This window comes from Patagioenas fasciata, chromosome 25 (genome assembly GCF_037038585.1).
Source record: "Patagioenas fasciata isolate bPatFas1 chromosome 25, bPatFas1.hap1, whole genome shotgun sequence".
Classification (NCBI taxonomy): domain Eukaryota; kingdom Metazoa; phylum Chordata; class Aves; order Columbiformes; family Columbidae; genus Patagioenas; species Patagioenas fasciata.
This window is the reverse complement of record NC_092544.1, coordinates 2,610,084-2,635,783: the sequence shown is the minus strand read 5'-3', so window position 1 is coordinate 2,635,783 and position 25,700 is coordinate 2,610,084. Positions and strand designations below refer to the sequence as shown.

General features: G+C 48.6%; 1 protein-coding gene across 3 annotated transcripts; it reads right to left on the bottom strand.

Moving 5' to 3' along the window:
- Positions 1-10,003: 10,003 nt before the first annotated feature.
- Positions 10,004-24,390, bottom strand: CLSPN (claspin). 3 transcript variants are annotated; one of them, XM_071799016.1, is made up of 25 exons: positions 24,280-24,390; positions 23,470-23,599; positions 22,483-22,946; positions 22,072-22,239; positions 21,656-21,745; positions 21,404-21,476; positions 21,202-21,310; positions 20,057-20,601; positions 19,186-19,377; positions 17,803-17,990; positions 17,275-17,477; positions 16,281-16,345; positions 15,701-15,906; positions 15,069-15,229; positions 14,747-14,973; positions 14,454-14,565; positions 13,995-14,076; positions 13,587-13,681; positions 13,011-13,175; positions 12,799-12,920; positions 12,457-12,584; positions 12,081-12,186; positions 11,859-11,941; positions 11,499-11,660; positions 10,004-11,290 (listed from the first exon to the last, which is right to left on the bottom strand). In XM_071799016.1, the coding sequence occupies exons 1-25, from the start codon at positions 24,310-24,312 to the stop codon at positions 11,177-11,179; spliced, it is 4,023 nt and encodes a 1,340-aa protein (XP_071655117.1). In that variant the 5' UTR covers positions 24,313-24,390; the 3' UTR covers positions 10,004-11,176. The 3 variants fall into 3 exon arrangements, with proteins under 3 accessions (XP_071655117.1, XP_065713448.1, XP_065713449.1); XM_065857376.2 differs by having other exon boundaries at positions 14,454-14,568; positions 24,280-24,389; XM_065857377.2 differs by having other exon boundaries at positions 14,454-14,568; positions 22,072-22,236; positions 24,280-24,389.
- Between the last annotated feature and the right edge of the window lie 1,310 nt (positions 24,391-25,700).

Here is a 25,700-nt window from a genome sequence, read left to right as displayed (position 1 = left end):
GGTCCCCGCGGGGCCGGGGGGGGACGGTGGGAACCCCGCACTCAACGGGGTCTTTATTCCCCTCGCCCAGAGCCAGGGTGTCCGTGCGCTGGGAAAGGAAAAGGCTCAGCAACATCAAACGGCTCCCACGAGCACTGGGAGTCACATGAAGCACCATGAGTGTTTTGGGATATAAAGAGGCTTTGTGGGGCTGGGGGGGATGCACGGCGGTGAGGCCTGGGAGCCGGGGCGGGGGCAGCCGGGGTGCTGCAGACCCCCGGTTACCCGCAGAGCTGCCCTGGTCGGGGACAGTCTCATCTCCCTCTGGGTCCAGCTGATGTGACCATCACCATGGGAGCTTGGGATGGACGTGGCATGAGCACAGCACCATCACCCCATGGGCTCTCCCACCCACCTACCCTGCCCAAAGAGAGCCTGACCTACTGAGGACTCAGCACCACCCAAAAGAAGAGGAAGAGGTGCTTTCAGGGTGGACAAAAATCCTCTCCAAAGCTCCTGATTGTTGGAGGTGGGATGTAGGGGAGAAATGCTGGGAGCAGATGTTTCCCCCCTGATATTGCAAGGATTTGGAGCAGTGGAATAAGGCTAATAAGTGAAAAATAAGTTCTTTTAACTTCCCATCTGCCTGACAGGCCCCTAGGCAGCCTCTCCTGCTCCGGGCTGCTCCAGCCCCAAAGGCTTCGACACCTCCATCAAGAAGAAATCCATGAGGTGGGACCGAGAGCTGCACCCAGGGCACTGCGGCTGCAGGAAAGCCTGAGATTAAAGAAACGAAACCTTCCTGTCACACAGGAAAGGCAGAAACCGACTTAAGACACGTCGGGCAGGAAAGAAATAAGAGTTTGTCCAAACAATGGGCTCAGCTCTGCTCTGCCCTGAGCTGAGTGTTTACTTGTTGGTGCTGCTTGCTCAAAGCAAAGCAAGATATTCGTGGCTGAGAGCTAGGAGGAAAGCTTCATCCATTCAGGGACCTTCTCCCATTTACTGAGAGGAGGCGCATCTGAAAACAGGCCCTTTTCACCACTGGTTTACACTTGAATGAGCAAAAGCAAACTCCAGGTTCAGGCCAGGTTTGGCTGGCGGGGCAGGAGCAGGTTCGCTCCTCTCTGGGTTTACTCATCCCCAGCACAGTGATTCCCACGGGGCTGGTCAGGGTGGACGTGCTGGAGCAGCCGCAGACCTGCTGCTTCGGCTCTGGCTCCGCTGGCAGGAACCTCCCCTGGATTTGGGGGTTTCCTCCCCCAAGCGCCGTCCGTGGTGGGAGCCGGGTGGGTGCCGGGTTGCCAGAGGGAGCTGGGAGCAGTGGGTGCAGGGGTCGGTCTCGCTGGGGTTGGTTTTGCACATCTTTAGCTCAGGTTCAACCCAGCAGCCCCAGTCCTGGATTATCTGTATCTGATGCAGACCAGAGGGATTTGCTGCTTGCAATGAAAAGAGCCCCATTTCCCTTCAGAGCTGCATCCCCTTAGCTGCCCCTCACCCCAAAGACGCTGCCACCAGGATCAGCTCGGGGTGCCGGAAAGGGGACGTGGGGACATGGGGATGGCTGGGCTGATCCCTTCAGGGACAGGGGGAAAGGCGAGGTTTGGAGGTGGAGGGGGCTTAGCGATGGATTTGAGAGTCACCTTCCCCTCCCCTTCCCCCACTTTGTTCCAGAAATAAATTAAAAGTTCTCTCTCCAGGAAATTAAAACTCATTTAAGAAGACTGAGCGCAGGACACGATGCACTGGGGTTTCAGAGGTGGGTGTCCTGGTGCACCTCAAAGCTCAGAGGGGAGAAGGGTGCTGGGGTGACCCCCCCGAGCTGCTCCAGAAGCCACTGCCACCAAAGCAGGTCCCTGAGACCCTGGGTGCAACCTGGCTGTGGGACCCCCCCTTGCACCCAAGATGGGGAATCCGTCCTGAAAGAGTTAAGGGTGAAACATTGCAGAAATTAAAAAAAAGAAAAATTACAGAAGAAAAAAATGCCATGAACCACATGCGACCCAACCTCCCCAGCGGCTCATCTGAGTTTAATAACGGAGAAGGGAAATCTCCCAAAAAGCTCTCAGAGAAATTAAAGTAAACAGCGTGCTGACCTCCAAGCCCAGGCTGCCCCGCCGCTGACTCGGCCCGGCTGCGCGGCCACCGGCTCCTCGGCCAGCGCTGTAATTGTAAACATGTTCAGGTAAATACAAGCGGGGGGTGTTGGGGGGTCCCTGGGGAGCCTGTGGCCGGGTGGGAGCAGCTCTCAGCGGAAACCGCGACCAAGCATCAAAGATGTGGCCATAGGGGATGCCGTGGACTGATGGCTCCGGGCAGTGTGGCCGTGCTGTGTCCCCAGATGCGAGGGGCTTGGCACGGCCGAGGCTTGGGGACCGAGGTGGCCCGTGGGAGTCGGACCCACCAGGACCATCACACTGTCAGATTGGGGCTGCAAAACCCAACGCCAAGAGCGCTGGCAGGTCCTGCTAATGAAGAGAGGAGGAGGATGCTCTAAAGGGTTTGTACTCTTGACCTCGCAACATATAAAACAACACTCTTATTTTTGTAGATGTTGGGTCATTTTTGTAGGCTGAGGGAAGGAAAAGCAACCCCGGGCTGTGCGAGTGCTGGGGCTCCTCGGTGGGGAGGGGACAGCAAAGCCACCGGCCTCCGAGGGGGTGGCGGGAGCTGAGTGTCACTGCCAGCCTGGCCCTGCTCTGTCCTCAGCCCTGTCCCATCCTCAGCCCCCTCCCCATCCCCAATCCCATCCCCATCCCCATCCCCATCCCCATCCCCAATCCCATCCCCATCCCCATCCCCATCCCCATCCCTGTCTTGCAGTGCCCACATGCAGCATCCCCTCATCTGTGTTTCCCGTGGGGATTTTTGGAGAAAACTCCCCTCCAGAGCAGGGGAAGGGGTTGGAGGGGGCTGGATCCAGGTGTCCCGCAGCCCCAGTGCCAGGCTGGTCCCTGCTCCCTGCCGTCTACCTGTAAAACAAATCATATTTCAATCAGACTCAAAGGCAGTGACAGATGCGCTGTATTTGGTGAAAAATGCCAGGAATCCGCAGCCAGATTGGATTTCAGAGGAGCCGGGAATCCCATTGAGGCCAGAACATTTGCACGGGACTGGGGGGCAAAACCCCCCCCAGGCCTCAGGGTCAACCCTGAGATGGTGCTGGGGAGAGGAGGAGGAGGAAGGGGCTGCGGGGCCAGAGAGCCCAGCAGAGATGGGACAAAGCATCAGTGACGGGGACCCAGCTCTGCCCCAGGGACATGCAGCCCCATCAGAGACCCCCTCACCAAACCCCAGTGTCCGGGGAGAAACCTCCTCCCGAGCCCCCCCTCCTTCCTTTTTGCTGTCCTGACTCCCAAACCCGGGGCTGATCTTGGTTTGGGAGAGGGGGTCTGCCAAGAGCACAAAGCTGGGGTCCCACAGACGTTTCCTCTGGGGTTTATCAGCTGCGGAGCTACAAACGGGGAATATTGATGGCAGCTCCACCCCTTCCAGCAGCCCGGGACCCAAAAATCACCATTTCCTCTTGGCCTGTGAATCACTAATAAACTCCAGACAGAAAGCTCTGATTAGGAAATTGTTTGGGAACTGGAGAGGAAGGGGGAGGGATGGGCGCTCGCTGCCTCACCCGAGGGGCTTGGGGCAGCTTTGGTGCTCGATGTCACCTCCAGGTCCCCATCTTGGGGTCCCCACGTCTGTTCCAGCCATGAGTGACACCCCATGCCCAGCGTGGGGACTTCTTGGGTCTGGTTGCAACCAAAGCTCACCAGGGAGTGGAACTGTCTGTCTGTGAGGATTTGGGGACGAAAATCGCTCTGTACATACTTCATTCTTTGGTGGGACCGTCCCCTCCCTCCCTGCAGATGAAAGGCTCAGGGCAGCTCCCTGCACCCCCCAACTGCTGCGCACTTGTCCTGCAACAGAAAGGCTCCACATTTGGACCTCATAACGCAGAAAACTTCAGGATTTTGAAATTTCAGTCTTGGACACAAATCTGATACATTCCATAAATGCTTTAATTTATCCCTTTGTCACAATATTCGATAAAAGGTTTTGTTTCAGCCGCTCTGCTTTGATTAATAACTGTAACAGATTCTAACCTGAAGGAATCGTCTTATATTGCGTTCGTGGAAATTAAATGTGTGATTGCACATAGTCAGGATTTTCTGATGTGGAAGCTGCCCCACTGGAGAACTCCAATCAAAACCCACTTTTTTTATTCCTCAGTTCGCCCTTCCACTATAACAAGTCAAAACATCTGTTAAAATTCAATCAGAGCAAAATTGGCTTAAAAAAAAGCTCAAATTCTGAGTGTACAATTAAACGAGCGTCCACGTTGCAGCCAGGTGGGACGGGTGCTGAGCGCTCTGCACGCCGGGTGTGGGGCTGGGGTCCTGGGGGGTCCCACTGCCCCGTCCCCCTGTCCTGACTGTGTCACCGGGAGCCGTGCGGTGCCACCGGCACCTGCCGGAGCTGCCAGTGCTGGGGACAATGGTGACATCCCGCCAAGGCTGGGGGCATCGCTTGGTTTGTGCTGGTACTGGTCAGCATCTCCCCAGCAGAAAAGGCCTTTGAAGCAGAAGGCGCCTTTTAAACCGAAAAGGACGTTTTCCTTATGTTTGACATCCTCTACTTTTTAATAAAAATAGAAACACTGGAATTCCAGGGTTGGGTTCCTTTTCCTTCCTCTTTTGTCCTTTTCCATGGCCGACGCGGGGTTTAAATGTCCCTAAGCCATAAGAAAAGGGTGGAAAAGCAAGAGGCAAAACCCAAACCCCAGAGCGTTTGGGAACAGCAGCACTTGTGTGAGCGGCAGCTGCTGCTTTTCGGTGCCGATCCGGCCGTGCTGCAGGTGCCCCTGTGCTGGCCAGGGAGCGGTGGCACATTTTTGAGGTCAGAAAGCAGAGTTTTCAGCAATTAGAGCAGCATGCCAAGATAAACCCCCGCTTCCTGGCGGGTCCGTTCCCATCCGCCGGTTTGGGTCCCGGCGAGACGGACCCCGGCGTGGGGCTCTCCTGGCGGGAGCAGCCTGGCAAATTCTCTCTGCATGGGTGAAATTCCCTCCGCTACCGAGGTTATTATCTCCCAACAGGAACCAACAATATCCTTTCATTTAGGCACTAATTTGAACAATGTGCGCGGCCGGGGGAGGAAGGGCACTCACTGCTTCAGAGCCTTTGATAAAGTCGGGTAGGAGCCAAACCAGAGGGAAAACCAAACCTCGCGGTGATGTGAGCGGCTCAGCAATGCGGGGCCACGGGCTGGTGCTGGTGCACACACGTCCCCAGCAGCTCCCCAGGGCTCGGTGACAGTGTCCCACAGGCTGTGGCCACGTCGCCCTGTGTGGTTTGCAGTGCATTCAGAGCAGCTTGCAACTGATCCCAACAGGGATCTGCCATGTGGCCCGTAGTAGCAGCATCCCCATTCCCACCCCGTTCCCATCCCATCCCACTCCATTCCTGTGTTCATCCCCATTCCCATCCTATTTCCATTCCATCCCATCCCCATCCCATTCCTGTCTCCATTCCCATCTCCTATCCCATCCGCATCCCCATTTCATTCCATCCCTTCCCACCCCATTCCCATCTTCATCCCCATCCCATCCCCATCTCATTCCCATTCCATCCCACCCCATCGCTGTCTCCATTCCCATCTCCTATCCCATCCGTATCCCCATCCCATCCCACCCCATTCCTGTCTCCATCCCCATCTGTATCCCCATCCCCATCTCACCTTGATCCCCACCCTCCATTCCCATTCCCATTCCACCTTCATCCCCATCTCCATTCCATTCCCATCCCATTTCCATCCATATCCCCATCCAATTCCATTCCATCCCTATCCCCATCCTTATCCCCATTCCATCCCCATCCCATCCCATCCCATCCCATCCCCACTGGCTGCTCCAGCGCTGGTCCCTCCTGGGAAAACCCCGTGGGGTTTTGCAGGGGAATTTGGGGGGGTTTCTACTGTATTTACTCTTAAGGTGCAGCCGTGATGAATGTTCACACCCGTGTGGGGAGAACAGGCGCCTTCCCCACCAGGGCTATCAGTTGGAACATCATCTAATTGATTACGTGGAAATCACTCCTGGTGGAAAGGGAAGCCCTTGCTCTCGGTGAATTCACTTAGCTTTCGCCATTCTTCGCTGTGCTCAATTCATCTTGTTAAAGTGATATAATTTTAGCTTGCACTTCACACACAGGAGTATGGGAAAGGCCTTGGCTGATAACCAGGGGAGGTTTGTTAATGAGTGGGTAACAGGGGCTCAGCCCCTTCGCACAGAGGGGTCAGTGGTGGGACAGGGGCTCCTATCCTAATGTGTGGGATCAGCCTGGGGACCGGTGGGACCCTAGGGTGCCATCCCAGGGCCACCGGGATGCAGGATGCTGGGTGTCACAGCGGGTCGGGTCCCTGTGCTGTCCCCAGCCCCAGACAAAGAGCGTTGGCTCCGTGGCCCCCCGGCAGCTGGCGTGGGAGGAACGTAATCCCACAAATGCGCTGCTGCGGGGGGCTCAGCGGGAGAGCGGGGGGACACGCCGCCGAGCCCCTGCCGCCCCTCTCCATCCCCGCTATTGACTGCCTAAACAGTTCTTTGGTGATTACAATGTAAATATAGCTTTTCATGGAGTAAAGGCCTTTTATGGGCTGCACACACACTTAACCACTTAACCCTGGCACAAAAAGAGCAGTGAATGAGCTGGTTAGAGGCTGCTCGTGCAGAAAAGCGGCCCCTGAATAGGATTTGGGGAGCTCTGTGTATCAATTGCTGCGCTCCGGGGGCCTCAATGGGGCTTCCCGCGTTCAAGCATGTGCCAAAGGGCTCGCGTGGGGATGGATGGAGCGTCAGAAAGAAAGAGAAGAAGGAAAAAAGCAGCTGCTTCTCTTTTATAAAACAATGATTTATTCATAGCGACTTGGGGAAGCGGCGGGGGGACATGGGGAAGGGCCAAAGTGATGCTCGCCCTGCTCCCTGCCCGGGAGATGCTCAGGGTTGAGCACAGGGACCCATGGGGACCCCTGCATCCCAGTGGGTACCATCCCCACACCCGGGATCCGCCCGATGTCACGAAGGGCTGGTGACGAGTGGATTGAGTCCAGCTCTGGCCTTATTTTTAGGCCTGTGCAGCTGGAGGGATGAAAGGAGAGGGGGAGGCAGAGCAGGAATGGGAATGAGAGACAAACAAGGGCCCGGCGGATGTTTGGAGCGATGCTCTTCGCCCCGCAGGATGCGGCTCCTGGTGATGCTGGGTCTGATGGGGGCTTTGCCAACAGTATGGACCCCATCTAACCTTTCCTTTCTTGTCTTTTCCCATCCTAACAGAAGGGACAGGGCGACAGGTGGGGCTGGGGGCTGGTTGCAGCAGCACCTTGGGAGCCATTACCAGACTTCGGGGCTCACGTTATCTCCTCTCCAAAGAGGACACACACTCAGTGAGCCGCTCCACAACTGCCACATCCAGGCTTGCCGGGCTGGGGAAGCAAGATGGAGCAAGGAAAATCCTTTTATTTTTTCTCTAATCTGGTGTTTAATTGCAAAAGATTGGGAAAAATGTGGCCTTGGGGGTGCTGGGTAGGTGCTTGGACACACGTGAACGCACGCACGTCTTGCCCTCCAAAGGGAACTCACTATCGGGTGCTGATCCTGCGGCACCACCAACATCGTCAAACATTGAAAAATCACTGCAAGGGAAGCAGCACAGAGCGTGTTGCATGAGAGCAGCCTTGAGGAGCAGGGGAAAAGAATTAGATGAAAATAAAATGAATCTCTTGCAAAGCTATAAGATTTGCTTCTCGCCCCTCCCCTCCGCGGCGCAATCCTTCATGGCATTTTCTTTAATTACAGCTGGTTTAGGTCTCTGCTGCCTGGAGAAGCGTAGTTGGAGTTGGCCATAAATTTGGCTTCTGGATGATACAAGAGAAAATAATAACCCCCAAGGACTGAACATCTGTCCACACGGAGCACGTGCAATGTTATAATTAATATTAATGACTAGTAAATACAGAATGAGACTTGTGCTCTACAGGTCACCTAATAAACCCAGCCTTTGCACCTTCAGTCCTATAAGGCTTTTTTTTCTCTCTTTGCTCTTGCTTTTTGCTTCTCAGTGAGGAAAGCGCTCACCTGTTAATAATAGCGGGCTCTTGTTTTCATTTTCTTATATTCTTATATAGTATTTCTGTATTTTTTGGGTCACCTACTCTATTTCAGTTAGACTGGGGACATTCCTGCCTGTTTATGCTGCTCCACCTTCTGTGTTTCCTTCTGTAATAACACAGAACCCAAAGGAAAAGAAGCAGGTGTTGCAAACGTCACCTGCGCTGCGGGATATTTCCATGGGCCCAAACCCTAGAAATGCCACCACAGGTAATGAGGGGGGTAAAGAATCATGACCTGGACACTTACTCAGGTGCCTGGGAGGCTTTTTGTCCTTTAACGCTCATATGGGGTCCGGGATGAGCGACGGAGGTTCCAGGACAGACAGGGTGCAGCCGCCCTCGTGAGCGGCGCACACCGAACACAGCACACGCTTCTCGTGTGGCCACTCGGACAGAGTTTCCCACACACTGGAGATATAGATGATTTTAGCCTGGATCCATCTGGCTTCCCAAATAACCTGTCTATTTGATGAATAACATAAATTAAATTAGACAAGACAAACAAATAGTTGTTTGGGTGGTTTTTTTCTCCTCGTTTTTAGTCTCTTGGCAAAAAGGGAAAGAAAACATAATTCAGTGCGTACCTTGAGCCCCCGAGGAGGCGTGGGGTGGTGGAAGCTCCGGTTCTGAACGTGTCTGCAATGCCAACCTTAAACACACACCCAGGGCCCTTCCTGGCTCCGCTGCCAAGTTCTTCTTTAATTTCTTCACTGCCATTTATGTTCCTAAGAGCTCATTTTCTCTGCAACACCACAGATCTCCTCTCACTGAGGCTCCCGCGGTGCAGCCAATGATCAGGTTTTATTCCCCCCGTCCCTCTTGTGGGTTGGGGAAACTGAGGCAGGGAGGGGGCAGTCTTACAGCTGCCCAACAGGGACGAAACCTCAAGCTGGTGCTGTTTTTGTGTCTCAGGCAAAGCCAAAACTGAACGTCACCAGCTGAACCTGCCAAGAGTTCACCCAGGATGTGAGGGGTGGGGAGAAGCAGGGAGGGAAGGAGCTCGTCCTCCAGCCCAGGACCCCCATTCCCACCCTGTCCCCTCTCCCTGTCACCCCCTGGGGTCAATCCCCCCATCAGACCCCTCCAGCAGCAACCCGGGGGGGTGGATTTTTCTCCCCATTAGCACAGCAGCATCATCTCAGTGCCAAGAGGGGCGAGCAGAATCAATAGGTGAAAATGAGAAGGCAAAACCGAGTTAATGTGCCAGACGGGAGGTGGGGGGGAGCCCTGGGGGGATGCAGAGGGGCTCAGTGAGCAGGGGCACAGGGCTGGTCACCCCAAAGCCCAGCAGGGAATTTCTGGGGTGCAGTGCAGCACTTACCAGCAACATCCAGCAAACCCCAAGCTCCCGCAAGGCTCTAACAGAGGAAACATTTACTCTGGACAACAGCAGCGAGTATTTAAATTTATAAACTCTTCAGGGCCAACAATAGTTTAGTGTGCTTGGCTCTGGAACAAGCAAAATACATTTGGAAGGGAAAATTCTAAAGGGAAAGCGAAACAAACGCTGTGGTTGTGGCTCACAGATGCTGAGGTCGGTGTGCTCTTCAGGCCTTCTCATGCAAAAATATAGCAATTAGAGGTCTATATAAATTTAATCCTTTGTAATGTCAAAGAACACGGAAAACTGTACCAATTTCCTCTGGAGTCAAGAGGAGAGTCCAAGGTTTAACCATCCGTCCTGCCCCTTTTGCCGGAGGAAGAGCGTTCTCTTGCTGCTCTCTAGTGGCAGCCACTACTCACAAAATTGAGAAGACGCTGAAGTTTTGCAGCTTCAAACGTTTTCGCCCAGTAAATCTGTGCTGAAATAAAAGAACAACAAACCCAACCAACACACAACTGAGTGAAATTAATACCAACTGCCTCCAGAATTAAAAACGTTTTATTGTAAAATTGCACTCCAGCTAGTACCATAATTCTTTATAAACATAATATACAGTAAAATATTTTACACGTGGCACACCAGGTGTATGTGGATGATGTTACAAAATGTACAGTTCAGGATCGTTCTCTGACAGAGCTGACAGTTTAAATAGGTGACATCAAGTCCCAGAAAGAGGTTTAGGATCACAGAGCCGGCCTGTTCTGCCGGTACCCGGTCTCTAACACATTCAACGTGCAATCAGAAATGCCATGTATTCTGCCTCACCTCAAGTTTCTTTCACACTATTTAGTTGTGAGTGATGGTTCCTTACTATTTAATTTCTGCATTCTAGAGGCCTCTCGCTACTGCTCACAAATGGATGGTTTCTCCTGGATGGGCGCAGCTTGAAACAACGGAATGGATGATTTAAGTCTTTAGTTGGGGGGAACAAACCAAACAACTCCCCCATCCAAGCAAACAAAAAATCCCAACACATCTCTGCGTCCTCTCCCACATCTGTTATTCACATTCTTCCCTCTCCACACACCGACATTCATCTGGATGCATAATATGAACAATAATAAAAAAACATGGAAAGAAATCCTTATCGTATTGCCTCATAAAAGACTTGGGCCTTTTTCAAAAGTATACATTTCAAATATAAATTAGAGCTGCTCAAAATGTCAAGCTAATAAACGCTTTAACCTTAGAGAAAGAGAGATACGGGGAGGAAAGCAGCGCTACCTTCGCACTGCACGTGTAAACAGCACATCCTGGCACCGCTAACGCTGCTGCTGCCTTCTCCAAAGCTGCAGAAATACCTTTGAGCTACCTGCAGTGTTTTCAGGTGGAACCAGCACCACTGAACCACATGAGATGCTGGGAGGACAGAGCTCCATAGTGTGAGTTTCCTTAATGCCTGGGAAAGACCAGGTTAGCGTTTCATTCCGAACCAAGTGTGGATTTTGTGCTCACCTTTGTCACAAAGCACTGAGAAAAAAACAAAGGGGAATAAACAAGACCATTGCCCGGAGATTCCTGGAACCTGTGAAAGAAGTGCTGCACGTTCTGCTGCCAATTTGTTCGCCTTCCTGATGATCACCGGCAGATTTGCAAAACAAATCGCAACTGGCAAAGACACGAGATAGAACCTCTGGCCCTAACCAGCGATGTTCAGCTCTCCAGGTACTGGAATATGCTTCGGCTTTGACTTGTTTCCTCTGTGCTCTCCACCCTGGGTCGCTTGGCCACAGATGTTATTGCTGCAGCAGGGCCTCTTTTCTTTGCCTGCAGGGGAGAGGGGAACATTAGAATCCACAAAACCTCCACAAAGCTTAAATTCTGAATTATCAGAGAATTATTTGGTGCAAGAGCACATACAAGGCAACCACAGAAAATATTTTAAGCAGCAATAATCTTAACTACTTGGCAGTGCTTAGTGCCTGTACGTTGAAATAATCTACATGTTGGCAGCACATTCCACACAAATCTTTACCTGAAGTTTCGATTTCTCCTTCGCCTCTTCACTCTTTTCTGGGGAAAGCGTGTGGAAGACAAAATTCCTTGAATTTCGAGGTGTGTTTGGATTCAGATCTGACATTGCTGCCAGTTTCTGAAGGACAGCTGTAGGTCTGTTCAACAGAGACCCATTTTTGACCTGAAGAACAATGAAATGCTGTTGTTAAACCACTCACACGAACAAGACAGCTCTGTATTAGGAGGTTACTCCTAACAGAAAACTCCTCCCTACTAAAATGTTACTCGCTACCACACAAAGCGGAAGCAGCCGGAATCTGGGGTCAGTTGACCGCACAGACGCAGTTTGGAAAACCCATTTTTCAGCCCCGTTGCTGACCTGGACGTCACTGGTGGGTCTGAACGTCTCAAACGGGCTGCGGGGTAGGAGCGCCGTGTCTTGTACCGCAGCTGCTGGGCCGGCTGCAGACAAAGTGGAACGTGTCAGCCTCCGAACTTCATTGGAAATACCACAAACTCCATATCAAACTGAAGAGCTTAGAACTGAGAGTGGCCAAGCTTGCTTGCTCTTGATTGTCACTTGGATAAAAAGTGAGCTCACCTTTCTTCTGCAGGGATTTGGCAGTTACTTTCTTTGCTAGTTTCATGAATTGGCTGTCTTCACCAATTTCTTCCTCCTCCTCCTCCTGCTCTTTATTCTTCTCCTTCTGTAGCAGAGAGAAGGCACGTTGTAAAATTGAAAAATTCATATTAAGAGGGAACATTCCGTTTGGTATTTTAAGTAGACCAAGTCATTTCCTCTCCCTTCTGAATTAGCTCCTCTCTCTGGACAAAACTTGTAGAAGAGAAGGAGCAGAATTCACAAAGACACACTTATAAATAGCATTTTTTCCAGAGTTTAACTTGAGGAGCTAACAATTTCACATCTAGCAATGGTAGAGACTGAGCAAGACGCCTTTCTTGAAGCTAATTAATACCTGCTCACGAAGCCACTGCTCTCGTTCAAAGCGCTCTTTCCTCCATTTCACTTCTGTCTCGTCAAACTGTTCGTTTTCATCATCATTATCTGAATCTCTCTGAAACAAGTCAACCTGTGAATCATAATCTAGACAAAGAAAGAGAGAAATAGTTAGGTATCAGTTTTAAAAGAGGCATAAAATACAGACTAGTAAACAAAGAAGATCAAAACACATCCCACTCCCCAATTTATTTTCGAAATGCTCTGTTTACTTCTGGAGGATGACTGAGTGCTGCTTCATACATACGCTCCCTCTTGCCAATATTTCACCCCATCTATTAAGCAGGGATCAGAAAGGCACCTATGTTTTTCCACCGGAATCTCCTCGTCCTGCCAGGGCCGTCGCTGTGCAGGTCCCCGTCCAGCAGGTACCTCTCCTGGTACAAGCGCAACTGGCGCTTGTCGTCATCCAGCATCGCTTTCCTGCCGGCGCGGGAGAGAGCAGGTTAGGCCAGCTTAGACCCCAGAGCCACAGCTTCACACGCAATAACCCACACTAATGCTGCCACTCACATGTGGAACTTCTGTATTTGATTTTCTAATTCCACCTCATTAGGGAGCTCCTCATCAATCAGCTCTTCTTCGTATTCGTTCAGGTCTTCGCCATCATATTCATCCTCGCTTCCCACGTCGCTCCCAGACAGCTCCGCTTCATCTTCCATGAAATCCTGCAGTTTTCTATAGGAGAACGATAAAGAGTTCGCTTTGGTAGACCAATAATCACACCGACCTTCTGAAAGCCAGATTTTTCTTTTGATGTAAAATTAACATCTATCCCAAATAAGAAGTGATGATTCATTTTTAATTTTTGAAAAGACTAATTTGGGTCAAAAAAATGCTGCATTGCTGTCATCCTGGCCTTTTGATTTCCACCTACAATGGAAACTATAACAGAAATTCTCTATAGCCAAGCAAAGTACTTAAATTCATGCAACCTGACAGCACCAAAGCAAAACAACAACCACCAGAGTCAATGCTGTATAAGCATTAGCTACTAATGCTGGGGAGGGAATAAAAACCGAGTAAATTTCTAGTGCTGTTAAGATTCTATTCTGTCTGGCAAACAAGATACAAAAAATATGTACTTACAGTTTTTTCTTCGAGCCCCATCTGGGTCTCAGCAGCTCTTCTTCTTCATCACTAATTTCTGCTTCTTCAGGATCACTGTCTCCACTTTTTTCATCCTGTCAAGGAGAGAGTTTTCAGAAATGAACAGATTTCTGAAAGCAAATTGCTTTGTAGGGACAGCTTCTGCTGTTCTTCAGTCAATAAGCACAAACTAAAACACCACAGGTATTTCAGAGAATTTTCAATGCTAAGATGCCTTATCCAATTTATTATAATATTAAGTGGGCACTTGAAATGACACAAACATTGCTCTTAGAAATGTTTCAGTAACTTGTTCTGGAAATCACAATACTTATAATGAAAAACCTAATAAAGGGAGTTCTCATAGTCAGAACGCTGCAGCAGTTGCCTCACTCCATCAGTTCATACCTCGCCGCTGTCAAAGGCGTTGTCATCTGTTACAAGACGAAAATCACCAATTTCTTCTTGTTCCTCCTCATCTTCCTCTTCCCTATGGGAAAAGTGAATGAAAAAAATGCAAGTATCCAACTTCCACCCAGTTATCGTTCCTGTAGTTTGGCAAGAGCCCAGAACAGAACCCCAAAGTCCTACATTTTGATAATCTTTTCCCAGTTTGATGGCAGTTCTTCAACATTTCTTTCACTATCAGTGAAAGACGAAGAATTTCCCTTCGCAGTAGCTGTGGGAAACGGTACACGTTGCTGATTTAGAGTGATCGCTGAGCAATTTGCAATATTCCTCTCCCTTCACCTCCAAAATGCTTTTGCTTACAGCACTTGGAACTGATGTTGAAGAGGAAAACCCATTAAGCATGAAACAAGACAACTGCCACTATAAGCTTTTCTAAATTTTAGGAAGAATACTAACTTGTCTGTTGGAAAGGAGCCTGAACAAAGTGCCAGAGCTTCTGCCATCGGATCTTCTATGTCACTGTCTTTTTCTGCCTTGGAAGACACTGAAGATGCCCACGTTGGAGAACCTGCTACAAGAAGCAGTAAGATGGCAATTTAGGAGATAGAAATGAGAGTCAGCACACTCCCACAGGGGCAACCAAGTGCTAGAGCTCTCAGAACTTCCATGCCCAGAACTAAATGGTTCCTTAGTGTAAAGCTTATAACTCAAGTTAAGCAGCAAAGCTGACAAGAGAATTCAAGACCTACTCTGAGATGTGAATTTTCCTGAGCAAAGATTGAGCAATTCTTCCATGTTCTGCTTTTTGTTGCTGCTGGTGTTTGGCGCGTGTTCAGCCTGACTGCTGAACTTCCCGGAACACAAGTCCAGCAGTTCATCCATGTTGGCGTCCATTGCGTTCTCATCCATACTGGCCAGAGTCAGCTGGTGCTTTGAGGACTGGTATTTATTCCTGTGTTGCCCAACGTTCAAGAACCTGAAAGAACATCTGTAGTTAGAAAAAGCTTGCTGATCTGTACGTCCTATTTCTGTTAAAGGGCACAAACCATCATCTTCACACCTATTACTCACCCATCTGCGTCAAGCAGCTGGCTCTGAGTGTCATCTTCTAGAGAAAATTGAAACTGTGACTCCCCAGCCCCTGGAAATAAACTCTTGGGCTCAGGAGAGGCGTTATACAGGTCCTGGGAATCTTCTATGGGAAGAGAGGGCTCAGACGCCTTTCCTGAGCTCTAGCCAAAGCAATGCAAAAATATACACGTTATTCATTTCGCAATCCTAGCAGCCAAAAGGAAGAACAGGATAAAACAGCTTAGATGTTTTAAAGGATTAACATGATGCAAGTGTTAAGTATGTCCCCACAGCTCTGATAAATCACAGGAGTTCACTGACATCAGACATTGTGCAGCCCACGTAGCTATGCTTAAAAAAAATAGTTACGGTGCACATATTTTAGATATCAAAACCAGATGACAGCATCTTTTCTGTAATGTAAGCTTTTATCATGTCATTTTTATCCATTCCAATGTGGAGACACTTTAAACTCCAGGGACAGTTGGCTTTTCTGAAATCTTACATACAAGCACTTGGCTGGATGCTGCCTCTGGTATTATCTTTTTGATAGATGTGACGGTCAGGACAAAATACACTTATTCATTACTGCTATTGCTAGTATGAGATGGGAGTAGGACTGAGAACTTTACCTTGGAAGCAGAGCTGATAAAGCTTGTTTTGAAAAAACCCGGGGAAGGCGACCTGAAACCTCCTGCTGCAGATAAAAAGTTCCCTCCGCGCGACATCTGTTTGTTACAGGGTTGATAGGACGGAATCATGGAGCCGATCAGCTCAAAGCTGCTGTTATGGCTGTTGTCTTTCGCCAGCGTTGGCAGAGAAAATGAGTCATCGTCCTCTGAGAAGAAAATAAGTATTGAAATAGAGTGCGTAAGTTCTCTTGTGGTGATCCAGTAAAACCTCAAGATACTGTTTTGCAACACCAGCACCTTGCTAAGAATTCAATATTCTGTGCTCAGGTTGGATTTCATTCTTCACAGAGGCATATTGCACCTTTGTACTGAATTTCCTCTTCATTTCTGACTGTTCCTGTATTTTTTCCAGTATCATTTTGAACCTTATTTTCCTCTAGTTTTTTCAAGCCCTCCCATTTCTTTCATCAAACTAAACTTTCATAATCATACTGCATAGCTATACAGACAATGAAATACCGAAAGTATTGAATACCAAACCCAGACAGAAATGATAGCTACAATAATGGTTCTACTTTACCTAACTTGGTAGGCCCTTTGTCTGTAGTTTCTTCCATTTCAAGTTTCTCATCAGGAAGAGAATATCTGCAATTGATGACATAAAATGTATTTGCTAACATATACAAGATGAATTGCTATTTTCTGTCAAACCTAACTGCAAAAAACAAGGTAACATACAAAAATACATCTAGCACACTTTGATTAAGAAACAGATAATACCACTAAATATTTACAGTCACAGAATCCCCGAATGTCAGGGACTGGAAGGGACCTGGAAAGCTCATCCAGTGCAATCCCCCCATGGAGCAGGAACACCCAGCTGAGGTTCCACAGGAAGGTGTCCAGGCGGGTTTGAATGTCTGCAGAGAAGGAGACTCCACAACCTCCCTGGGCAGCCTGGGCCAGGCTCTGACACCCTCACCACGAACAAGCTTCTTCTCAAATTTAAGTGGAACCTTTTGTGTTCCAGTTTGAACCCATTGCCCCTTGTCCTATCATTGGTTGTCACTGAGAAGAGCCTGGCTCCATCCTCCTGACACTCCCCCTTTCTATATCTGTAAACATGAATGAGTCCCCCCTCAGTCTCCTCTTCTCCAGCTCCAGAGCCCCAGCTCCCTCAGCCTTTCCTCACACGGGAGATGCTCCACTCCCTTCAGCATCTTGGTGGCTGCGCTGGACTCTCTCCAGCAGTTCCCTGTCCTTCTGGAGCTGAGGGGCCACAACTGGACACAATATTCCAGGTGTGGTCTCCCCAGGGCAGAGCAGAGGAGCAGGAGAACCTCTCTGACCTACTGACCACCCCCTTCTAACCCACCCCAGGTATCATTGGCCTTCCTGGCCACAAGGGTACAGTGCATCATTAAGTTTTTTAAAGGAAACACATATGAATTCACATATAACTACTGGAACAAGACAGAAAGTAGTTTTTGTAAGTGTTTTAAGTCAAAACATCTACAAGTATTGATCAAATTTAAAATTGCTCAGGCACTGTTTTTAAAATTTGGTTTATTTACCCCATTTTTGAGGAGCTGTCCTTAAAAAGCATCAATGTAGACTCTGTTGACGGTGGTTTGGGAACAGAATCACAGTGCTCAGATTTCTCCAGCTTGTCTCCATCAATTGATTCTTTGTCGGTTTCTTTATCACCATCTTCAACTTGTTTCTCTTCTATATCTTCGTTATCTTCCTCTGCTTCGTCAAGCAGAAATTCCACATTCTAAAAAGCATCCCCAAACATAGCAGAAATGGTGATTATTGCTCTGATCCACCAAATTCCTTGTATACTTCTCAAGAAAATGTTTTAATATATCGAGGGTGAAGCTGAGCGACATTCACTGCTCTTACACACACCTATTCCACTTTGAAGCAACTGACATAGGTGCTTGAAACCCGAACACGCTAACTGTAGCAATTTTTTAGCTTCTAGGAAGAATTCTTGGCAATTTTCCTAATATTAATAGTGTACAAAAGCCTAATTTCACTGGGGAAAGGCCACAGAATTGAGAAGCTGGCTATATGATGTAAAAATGTTGCATACAGACCTCATTATCACCTTCTTCCTCTTCCTCTGACTCATCCGTCATCTCTTCCTCCTCCTCCTCCTCCTCTTCTTCCTCCAACATCTCCTCGTTATCCAGTTTAAACAGTGCTTGCCGCTTCTGCCGTTCCTCAGTCCTGCGCAGCTTCATGGCCTCCTGGAGTTTCGCCTTCAGCGCCTGCAGCTTCTCACCTGGCCAGAAATGAACACATGAATATCCAAGACGAACCACAGCGACCCCTTCACTTCATTGCCTTCAAGCATCCAACCCAATGTAACCATGCACATTAAAAGGCAATTAAAAAATTACTTGAATGTTTTTTTGAGTTGATCTGCCAGCTGTGAGAGCTGCAGTTGGTTTCCAAGAGCTCGATTTAGAGAGAGCACAGAGCCTCATGAATTATCAAGATGCCTCATTATCCATCCATGCAGTGCTTGGAATGCCCACAGGGTCTGTCTTCCCTTCAGCCAGTTCGCAGTTCACCTCACTACCCGGTCATCCAGACCGCACTCCCCCAGTTCAGCTGTGAGGATGCTGTGCAGACTGTGTCAAATGCCTCACTCAAGTCAAGGTAGATCACGTCCACTGCTCTGCCATCATCCATCCATCTTGTTCTGTCCTCATGAAAGTCAACGAGGTTGGTCAAGCACGACTTCCCCCATGCTGACTGCCCCTAATGACCCTCTTATCCCTGATCTGCCTTGAGATGGCACCAAGGAGAAGTCATTCCATCAGTTTCCCAGGGATGGAGGTGAGGCTGACCAGTCTAGAGTTACCCAGGTCCTCCTTCTTGCCCTTTTTGAAGACTACAGTGACATTTGCTTTCCTCCAGTCCTCAGGCATCTCTCCCGTTTCCCGAGACTTGGCAAAGATGATAGAGAGCGGTTCAGCAATGACCTCAGCCAACTCCCTCAGCACCTGCAGGTGCATCCCACCCGGACCCATGGATTGATGGATGTTGAGATTGCCCAACTGCTCCCTAACCCAGTCCTCATCAATCCAGGCAAACTCCTCCATTGTCCTGACTGCCTCTGGGGCCTCAGCGGTGCGGGGTTCCTCAGCACAGCCCCTGGCAGAGTAGACAGAGACAAAGAAGGTGTTCAGTAACTCTGCCTTCTCTGTATCTTCTGTCACCAGGGCACCCACCTCATTCATCAGTGGGTCTACATTGCTTCTGGTGTTAGTTTGATCTGCCACCTATTGGAAAAAGCTCTTCCTGTTGTCCTTGACCCCTCTGGCCAGGTTTAATTCTAAGGAGGCCTTAGCTTTCCTAGTTGCCTCCCTGCACGCTCTGACAACAGCCTTAGATTCTCCCCAAGAGGCCAGCCCCTCCTTCCATGATGTAGAAACTCTCCTCATCATCGCTGTTTCTCCTCCTGCACCCACCTGGCTTGGAGGGACCAGTGTCACCCAAGGTCTCCGCAGCCAACACCGCGGGCACCACATCGGCTCTCAGCTCCTCTTTGCCATCAGACGTCGTCTCCTTACGAATAATGGGCATGTTTATGGTCCTTTCAGCTTTGGCTTTCGACGTTTGAAGAGTGTGCTTCAAGAAACGTTCTTTCAAGGCTTCTAATTCTTTAAAATACATATTAATTACATTTCAAATTGCATAATAAATTAATTTGATAGCATTTAAAAGCATTGAGTGTTAAAGTTTTATCAAGAGTAGGTCCTGAGAATTTTGTGTCAAGGCAAGTTAAACCCCATCTTTAATACTAAAATATTTGCAAAACCATTCTATTTGACTAATAAACCAATAAGCCATTACTGAATATTTTTGCTATAACTCGTTCTTAATTGATAGTAGCTAATATTCAATTACTTTACCACTATGATTTATCCACAAGACCTCGAATCACTTCCAGTCTGCCCTTCCAGCCACCCAGCATCTCAGTCTCTGTTAACACACACACCTAAAGCCGGACTGCCGGCTGACAAAAACACTATTTCTCAGCAGAGCTCAGTCTCCTGAATGCAGGGAAGTAACAACCCAGACATGCTCTTAATATCTTCATCATTTAATAGTTAACACCACAATCCTTCAAGCTTTCAATTATTAAGGACTCAGAACTTCCTTTATAAACGTCGGATGAAAGGAAATTGATATCAACATTACGCAAAGAATCTGTGCGAGTAAGAGAACGCACCTGACTGCTCTGTCACCCAAATGTCTCTCAGAGACTTGCCAGTCCAAGCCAGATGTACTCTGCTTACTCGGACAGCCCTGACAGGGTGACAACAAGAAAAGCGATACCTTTATTTGACTCAGATTCGTCGAGGTTAATGAAGGATTGATCGCCAGAGCAGATCCTTGGCTTGATGGACAGGTCTATTCCCAGTTCGCGGAGTTTCTCCAGCTTCGATTTCCTCGCTTTTTCAGGCTGTGCCACCGCTCCAGCCCCCACTTGCCGACGGCTTTTTTCACCATCTGAGTCTGGCACCGTTTCATCTCTTTGCTCAAGGGCATCTCCTCCAGTAGCTGGAGGAGTTTCATTCTCTTTTTGTTCACTGCAATCAGCGCTTGGGAAGTCAGAGCGCTGCTGCCTTTCTGCGCTATTACCAGTCCCAACGGTGTGAGAATCACTGTCCTCCCCGCGCTTCTCCGCACACGTTTCTACCAAGTTCTTCCCCACATCAGCAAGAGGCTCGTTCGCAGCAGGTTCAACATCTCTGCCAAGGCTCCTTTCTGGTTCATTAGCTGCTGGTTGATCGCCTTCCGCTCGCCCACCTTTGCAATCCATACCCACGTTCTTAGTGTCTGCAGATTCCTCATCTAGGGATAGCTGGTATTTGGTGGACCTAATGAAGGCAGAAAGAAATACATCAGCCATGGCTGTTGCAGAAGGGGAGAAGAGGTGGAGAACAAACTTGGAGAGAAATAAACAATTTTCTATTTATTGTCAGGAATGTGTAGGAAGAGGTGAAGAAGTCTTGAAAACTTCATTTTGAGGGCATAAGGAAGCTGAAGCGTGGAGCAGTGTAGAGTTTGTCCTAGTTACATTATCACAGTAAAAAATTCCTGAGAGATTTTGTGGCAACAGTAGCTGAATTATTTCACTACGTAGCACGCAAAAGAAGAAATAGCCCAAGTCCAATAGCCCAGTGTAAACCACATTAAAGTAATTTTGCATGAGCACGTTGCTTCATCTGGAGAGCAGCACTGCCTCATGTTACCAGCAACAGGCTCCAGGTGTTCACGGAATTAAAGGAGCCAAGAAAAGTTTCTTAATAAAACTTCCCAGGCAAAGCAACAGCTAAAATGAAACCAGAAATGTGATGTGACCGCACATAGCACAGGCGTGGACATCATACAACGCCTGCAGCGTGCAAAAGTCTGCTTATCCTCAAAAGCAAAGCGGGGATATCCTTAAAATTTATGAGGAAGGTTTAAGTCCTTACTTCAGCAATGCCATCGCATTTCCTTGACATATCGGTCGAGGTCTTCGCTTGAAGAAGTCATGAATGCTTTTGGTCTCAGGCACGTGATACGGGAGAGACACAGATGATTCTACCAGAGAAACGAGGTGAAAGAAAAACTAAACTGTCATCCGAGGCATTTATTTATTTTACTTGTATTTTACACAAAGAATTTAAGTTTTACCTCTAATAAGTCGTTGGGTCTCACTATGTAGTTGCTTAATAGCTTCTTTACTTAACCTTGCTGCTTTCCGCTCCTTAAGGAAAGAAAGGATTCTGAAGTTAGAAAACAAAATATAGGACTCTATCTATACTTTATAAACAGATTATTTTTCCCTTTTAAACAGAAAGGAGTCAGAATAAAGCAGCCAGATTAACAAAAAACATTTGAGTCACTACAACAAACAACAGAGCTTTAAAAAGAAGAATACTTCACCTTCCTTTTTGGTTCTTTTAATACGGGTTCCTCATTCTCATCATCAAATACATGTTTGTAGCCTTCTCCCTCAGAAAACCGTTCTTTGTTCTACAGGGCATCAAAAGAGATTAATTTATTTGTCTAGATACACAGACACTACCAAGGGCAAACAAAGCAAAGGTAAAAGTAACTGTACAAATCATCACTGGTCAACAAAACCAAAAAATATTCTCCTAGACCAACACAAATCCCACATAATACTTATGGTAGATTTTCAAAGCTTCTACTCCACTTTCCAGACAACATCGCTCCATCCTTAAGAACAAAGAGCAGAGGAACATTCTCTCCTCTGTCACAGCAGTAGAAGCGCAACATGCTCGGGTACAATACTTCCCACTAATCACCAACAATCTTGCATCACTATCAAACGGTACCTTATATTTCTTTATTTTGTTTTTCACTGCCTCTCGTATTGATTCGATCGACTCTTCATCCTCTGGGGGGGAATCGTTTTCCTCTTCTAAGCCATTATCAAAAAGCTCTTTGTCATCAAGAAGACATCCGCTGTCATTAAACGGATGCGTCTCGCCACCATCTACCTGCTTGCCATAAGAATAAAGTATTTCTGTGATTCATTCCAGATGCCAGCTTTAATGCAGCTGTAACACCAATCGAAAACGTTTGTGCACGTAACAAACCCCAAGGAACCCAAAAACTCAAAGAATTTCCACCTGGGTCCCACACCTGCACCAGGAGTGCTGAAGCACTGAAACACGACAACCAAGTGCAGCAATAAATTTAACCTGGTGGAGAAAACACCTGAGATTTTCTGCCAAAATATATACCTCTGCTCTAGGCTTCTTTTCCTTTTTCAGCTCTTTAAGGGATTCAATTCTTCTCTCCTTCTCCTTTCTTCTTCTAGATTTTCCTATTGCTTTTTTTGCTGTCTCTTCTTCAAAATCCTCTTTATGTTGTTTATGTTTTCTGTACTTTTTCCCAGGTTTTAGGGGTCTCTCCTCTTGCGGCTCACTCTCCATCAAGCCAGACTTTCGGCTTGTTTCAAGGCTTTCAACCTGCAGTTGGTCACCAGCATCACTGTCATCACTATCTAGCAGACCCTGGCGAATCCGATGAGATTTCTTGTTCCTCTGAGCGGTAATATTCTCTTTTTCCTCCTCATTTTCATTGTCTCCACGCAGCACATCGTTCTGTACAAAAGAGCCACCATCCTCTCCATCTTCACTCTCACTGTCTTGAAAGATCTTCTTGCTTTTTGCTTTTTTACGTACAAAAATCTCCTCCTCCGAATCTGACAAAGTATATTGAAAGAAGTTATGCAGGCAATAGAGAGGAAATTTCCACAAGTTAATTAACAAAGGTAAAGATATAAATCTGTTGAATTTTACAGAGGTCACCATCTATAGTGAATTAGCTTCAACTCGTTTTCCAAGTCCAGTTCTCCCTGTAGGATGGTATATAATTGACTCAAATGGATGTTATAGGGTTTTAACCTTTAAAATAAAAAGGCAAACTGGAAAATTCTTTACCAATAGACTAGTGACACACAGTAAGTAACTAAATATATATATAAGTTAAGCGAATCATAAAAAGAAAGGAAATAAGCCATTAAGACACTCACATCCCACTTTTCCCTTTCTGTACCTCAAAACCCCCCCACGCATGTCAGAGATTTACAAACGTCTACCCATGCTCTCAACAACAAGAAAGGCAGTTTGGATTCATACAGGTCAAGCGATGGAAAATGGTATTTACAAACAAGAAACACACTGCTCAGGGCAACACCCAACACAACCCATGGGGACGCCACCGACCTCTGTCCTCCAGCGCTGCTGTCCCCAGGGTGCCGTGCCCCGGAGAGGCCGTTTGGCAGCTGCCCTGCCCGCTGTCTGAGTCGCTGTCGGGGCTTTTCTGCGCCTCTGGATTCAAATCTTCTAACGGAAGCTACAAAGCAAAACCAAGTTTGCCTCACTGTGATAAGTGCTGTTTATGCGGTAATGATTTTTAGCGTCTGGCTTCACTCCAGACGCTCGGGTAGTCCCTCACAAATTACTTATACACGCACACTGTCGTTATATTTTAAGAATTAACTGGTATTTACATAAAGGGAGATGCCACCAACCTGTATTAGTATTTAAAGGTGAGTTTGCACGCAGAACAATCAGTGCATGGGCTGATCTCCAGTGATTATCATTCAAACCCATTAGAATTAAAAGGATAATGGGAAACCTACAATTCTTTCACATCTGCCTAATCAATTAAATCGGGACCCTTCCCGGCGTGCACCGCGCCCGCGCCCTCCAGCATGCACCGCGCGCACGGGGATTGGCCGCTGACTGCCCTCCCAGCATGCACCGCGGGCGCAAGGCGGAAGAACGGCCGCCGGGTGCGCTGGGAAGTGTAGTCGGCACGGAGCGAGGACGGTGAGGCCGCGGTACCGCCCGGCCTCAGGGGCAGCTGAGGAGGCGCCGTTACCGCTGCCGCCATCACCACCCTGCTCCTCGCTATCCTTCCCTACCCTCCGCCACACCACAGCCTGAGGAGCTCCAAGGCCGCAGGAAGGCCGCAACCTGCTGCCGCCGCCACCACCAGCCGGCTACACAGAGTGGGGCGACCGGACTCACCTCAGCGAGGGCGGCCGCTGCTGCTGCCGCCATGGCCGCGGCCAACACAACCCAGCACTCCCGCCAGACAACCGCGTAATAAGCCGCTTCAAGTCTTCGCGCGCTGCTGCAGCCACGCCCAGCCCCGCAAACAGCCAATGGTTGCCCAGAGCTGCCCCAGAAGCCCCGCCTCTCGTCCCTATTGGTCTATTTTTCCGCCTAGCCCCGCCCTCTCCGCCTGGCCCAATCATGACTCCCGCTTCAAGGCGCCTTATAAGGTTGCGCTGTAGGAGCGCCCTCGTGTGGTTGGGGTGGTGCGGCTGCCGCAGGCGGGAAGGATGTGGAGCGGGAGGATCCTGGAGCACTCGGCCTGTCCATGGCCCCGGGGGCTTGGTGGGTGTCAGTGGGTGTGCGCAGCCCTCCCGGTGTGGCACCAGGCTGCGTGGGTGCCTCGGGGATACGTGGGCCTAGCCCCCTGAAGTATGGTGGTACCTCAGAGCTCAGACTGTGGCCTACAAGGCGCCTCAGTTGTGAGGGCGGCCTGGGCCTGTCCCCAGAGCCAGGGTGAGCCAACACTGCACCTGGCGCTGCTCCTGTAGATCTTGCAAACGTTTGCTAGTGGGAGTGCAAAAGCTTTCCCGTTGTGATCCAGACTGGTGAGTACAGGTGAGTCTGAGTACAAGTGAGTCTCACACTTCGTTTCTCTGTTTGTTCCATGTAAAGTGCTGCCACGCGACACCACCAACCCCGCAGGTCTTGGGCCTCAATATCGCCAAAGAGCAGAAAGGGTGATGGGTTGAGCTTCACCCTGACAGTCCAGAGGCTTCTCCAGAGCTGTAGGAAGTCACAGAACAGCATAGAACAGTTTGATCTGGCTTCAGTGGCTGTGAGGTGCATGTCACAGTCTTTCCCTGCCCAGAACAGGGAACTTTGAGATGTTTCCAACTCACTTCCTCCCTCTGGCAGCTGGAGGGAGAGCAGCGAGCTGGGCCGGACATCGGGGGCCTTGTTCTGGACCAGAGTTTGGGATGTTTGGCACATTTTCATTGTTACATTTGCCCTGTAGAACACACTTCTGCAGTTAATGATTTTTTTCTTCCAAGTCAAACAGCAATAATATGCTGTCACTGAAGGCAAGCCCAGGAAAAATAATATTTATCAAGTTAATTGCTTTGCTGGCTTTTTTTTTTTTTAATTTATAAAGCACTAAGTATAAGCTTGAATTGTACTCAGCATCTTACAGGACCAAGCCTTTGTATTGCAAATTTCTTCTGGCAGAGACTGTATCTTTGTTTTTTCAAAGTACTGTTTGCATAGCCCTACAGGGCAATTATATGAGAATCTCAGATTTCATTTCACTCTAAAATACGTTTTTGATGCTTTGACTTGGAGAATATCAACCCTGCAGGTTAAAAAAGGCAAATAAAGGGGCCTCAGCATTT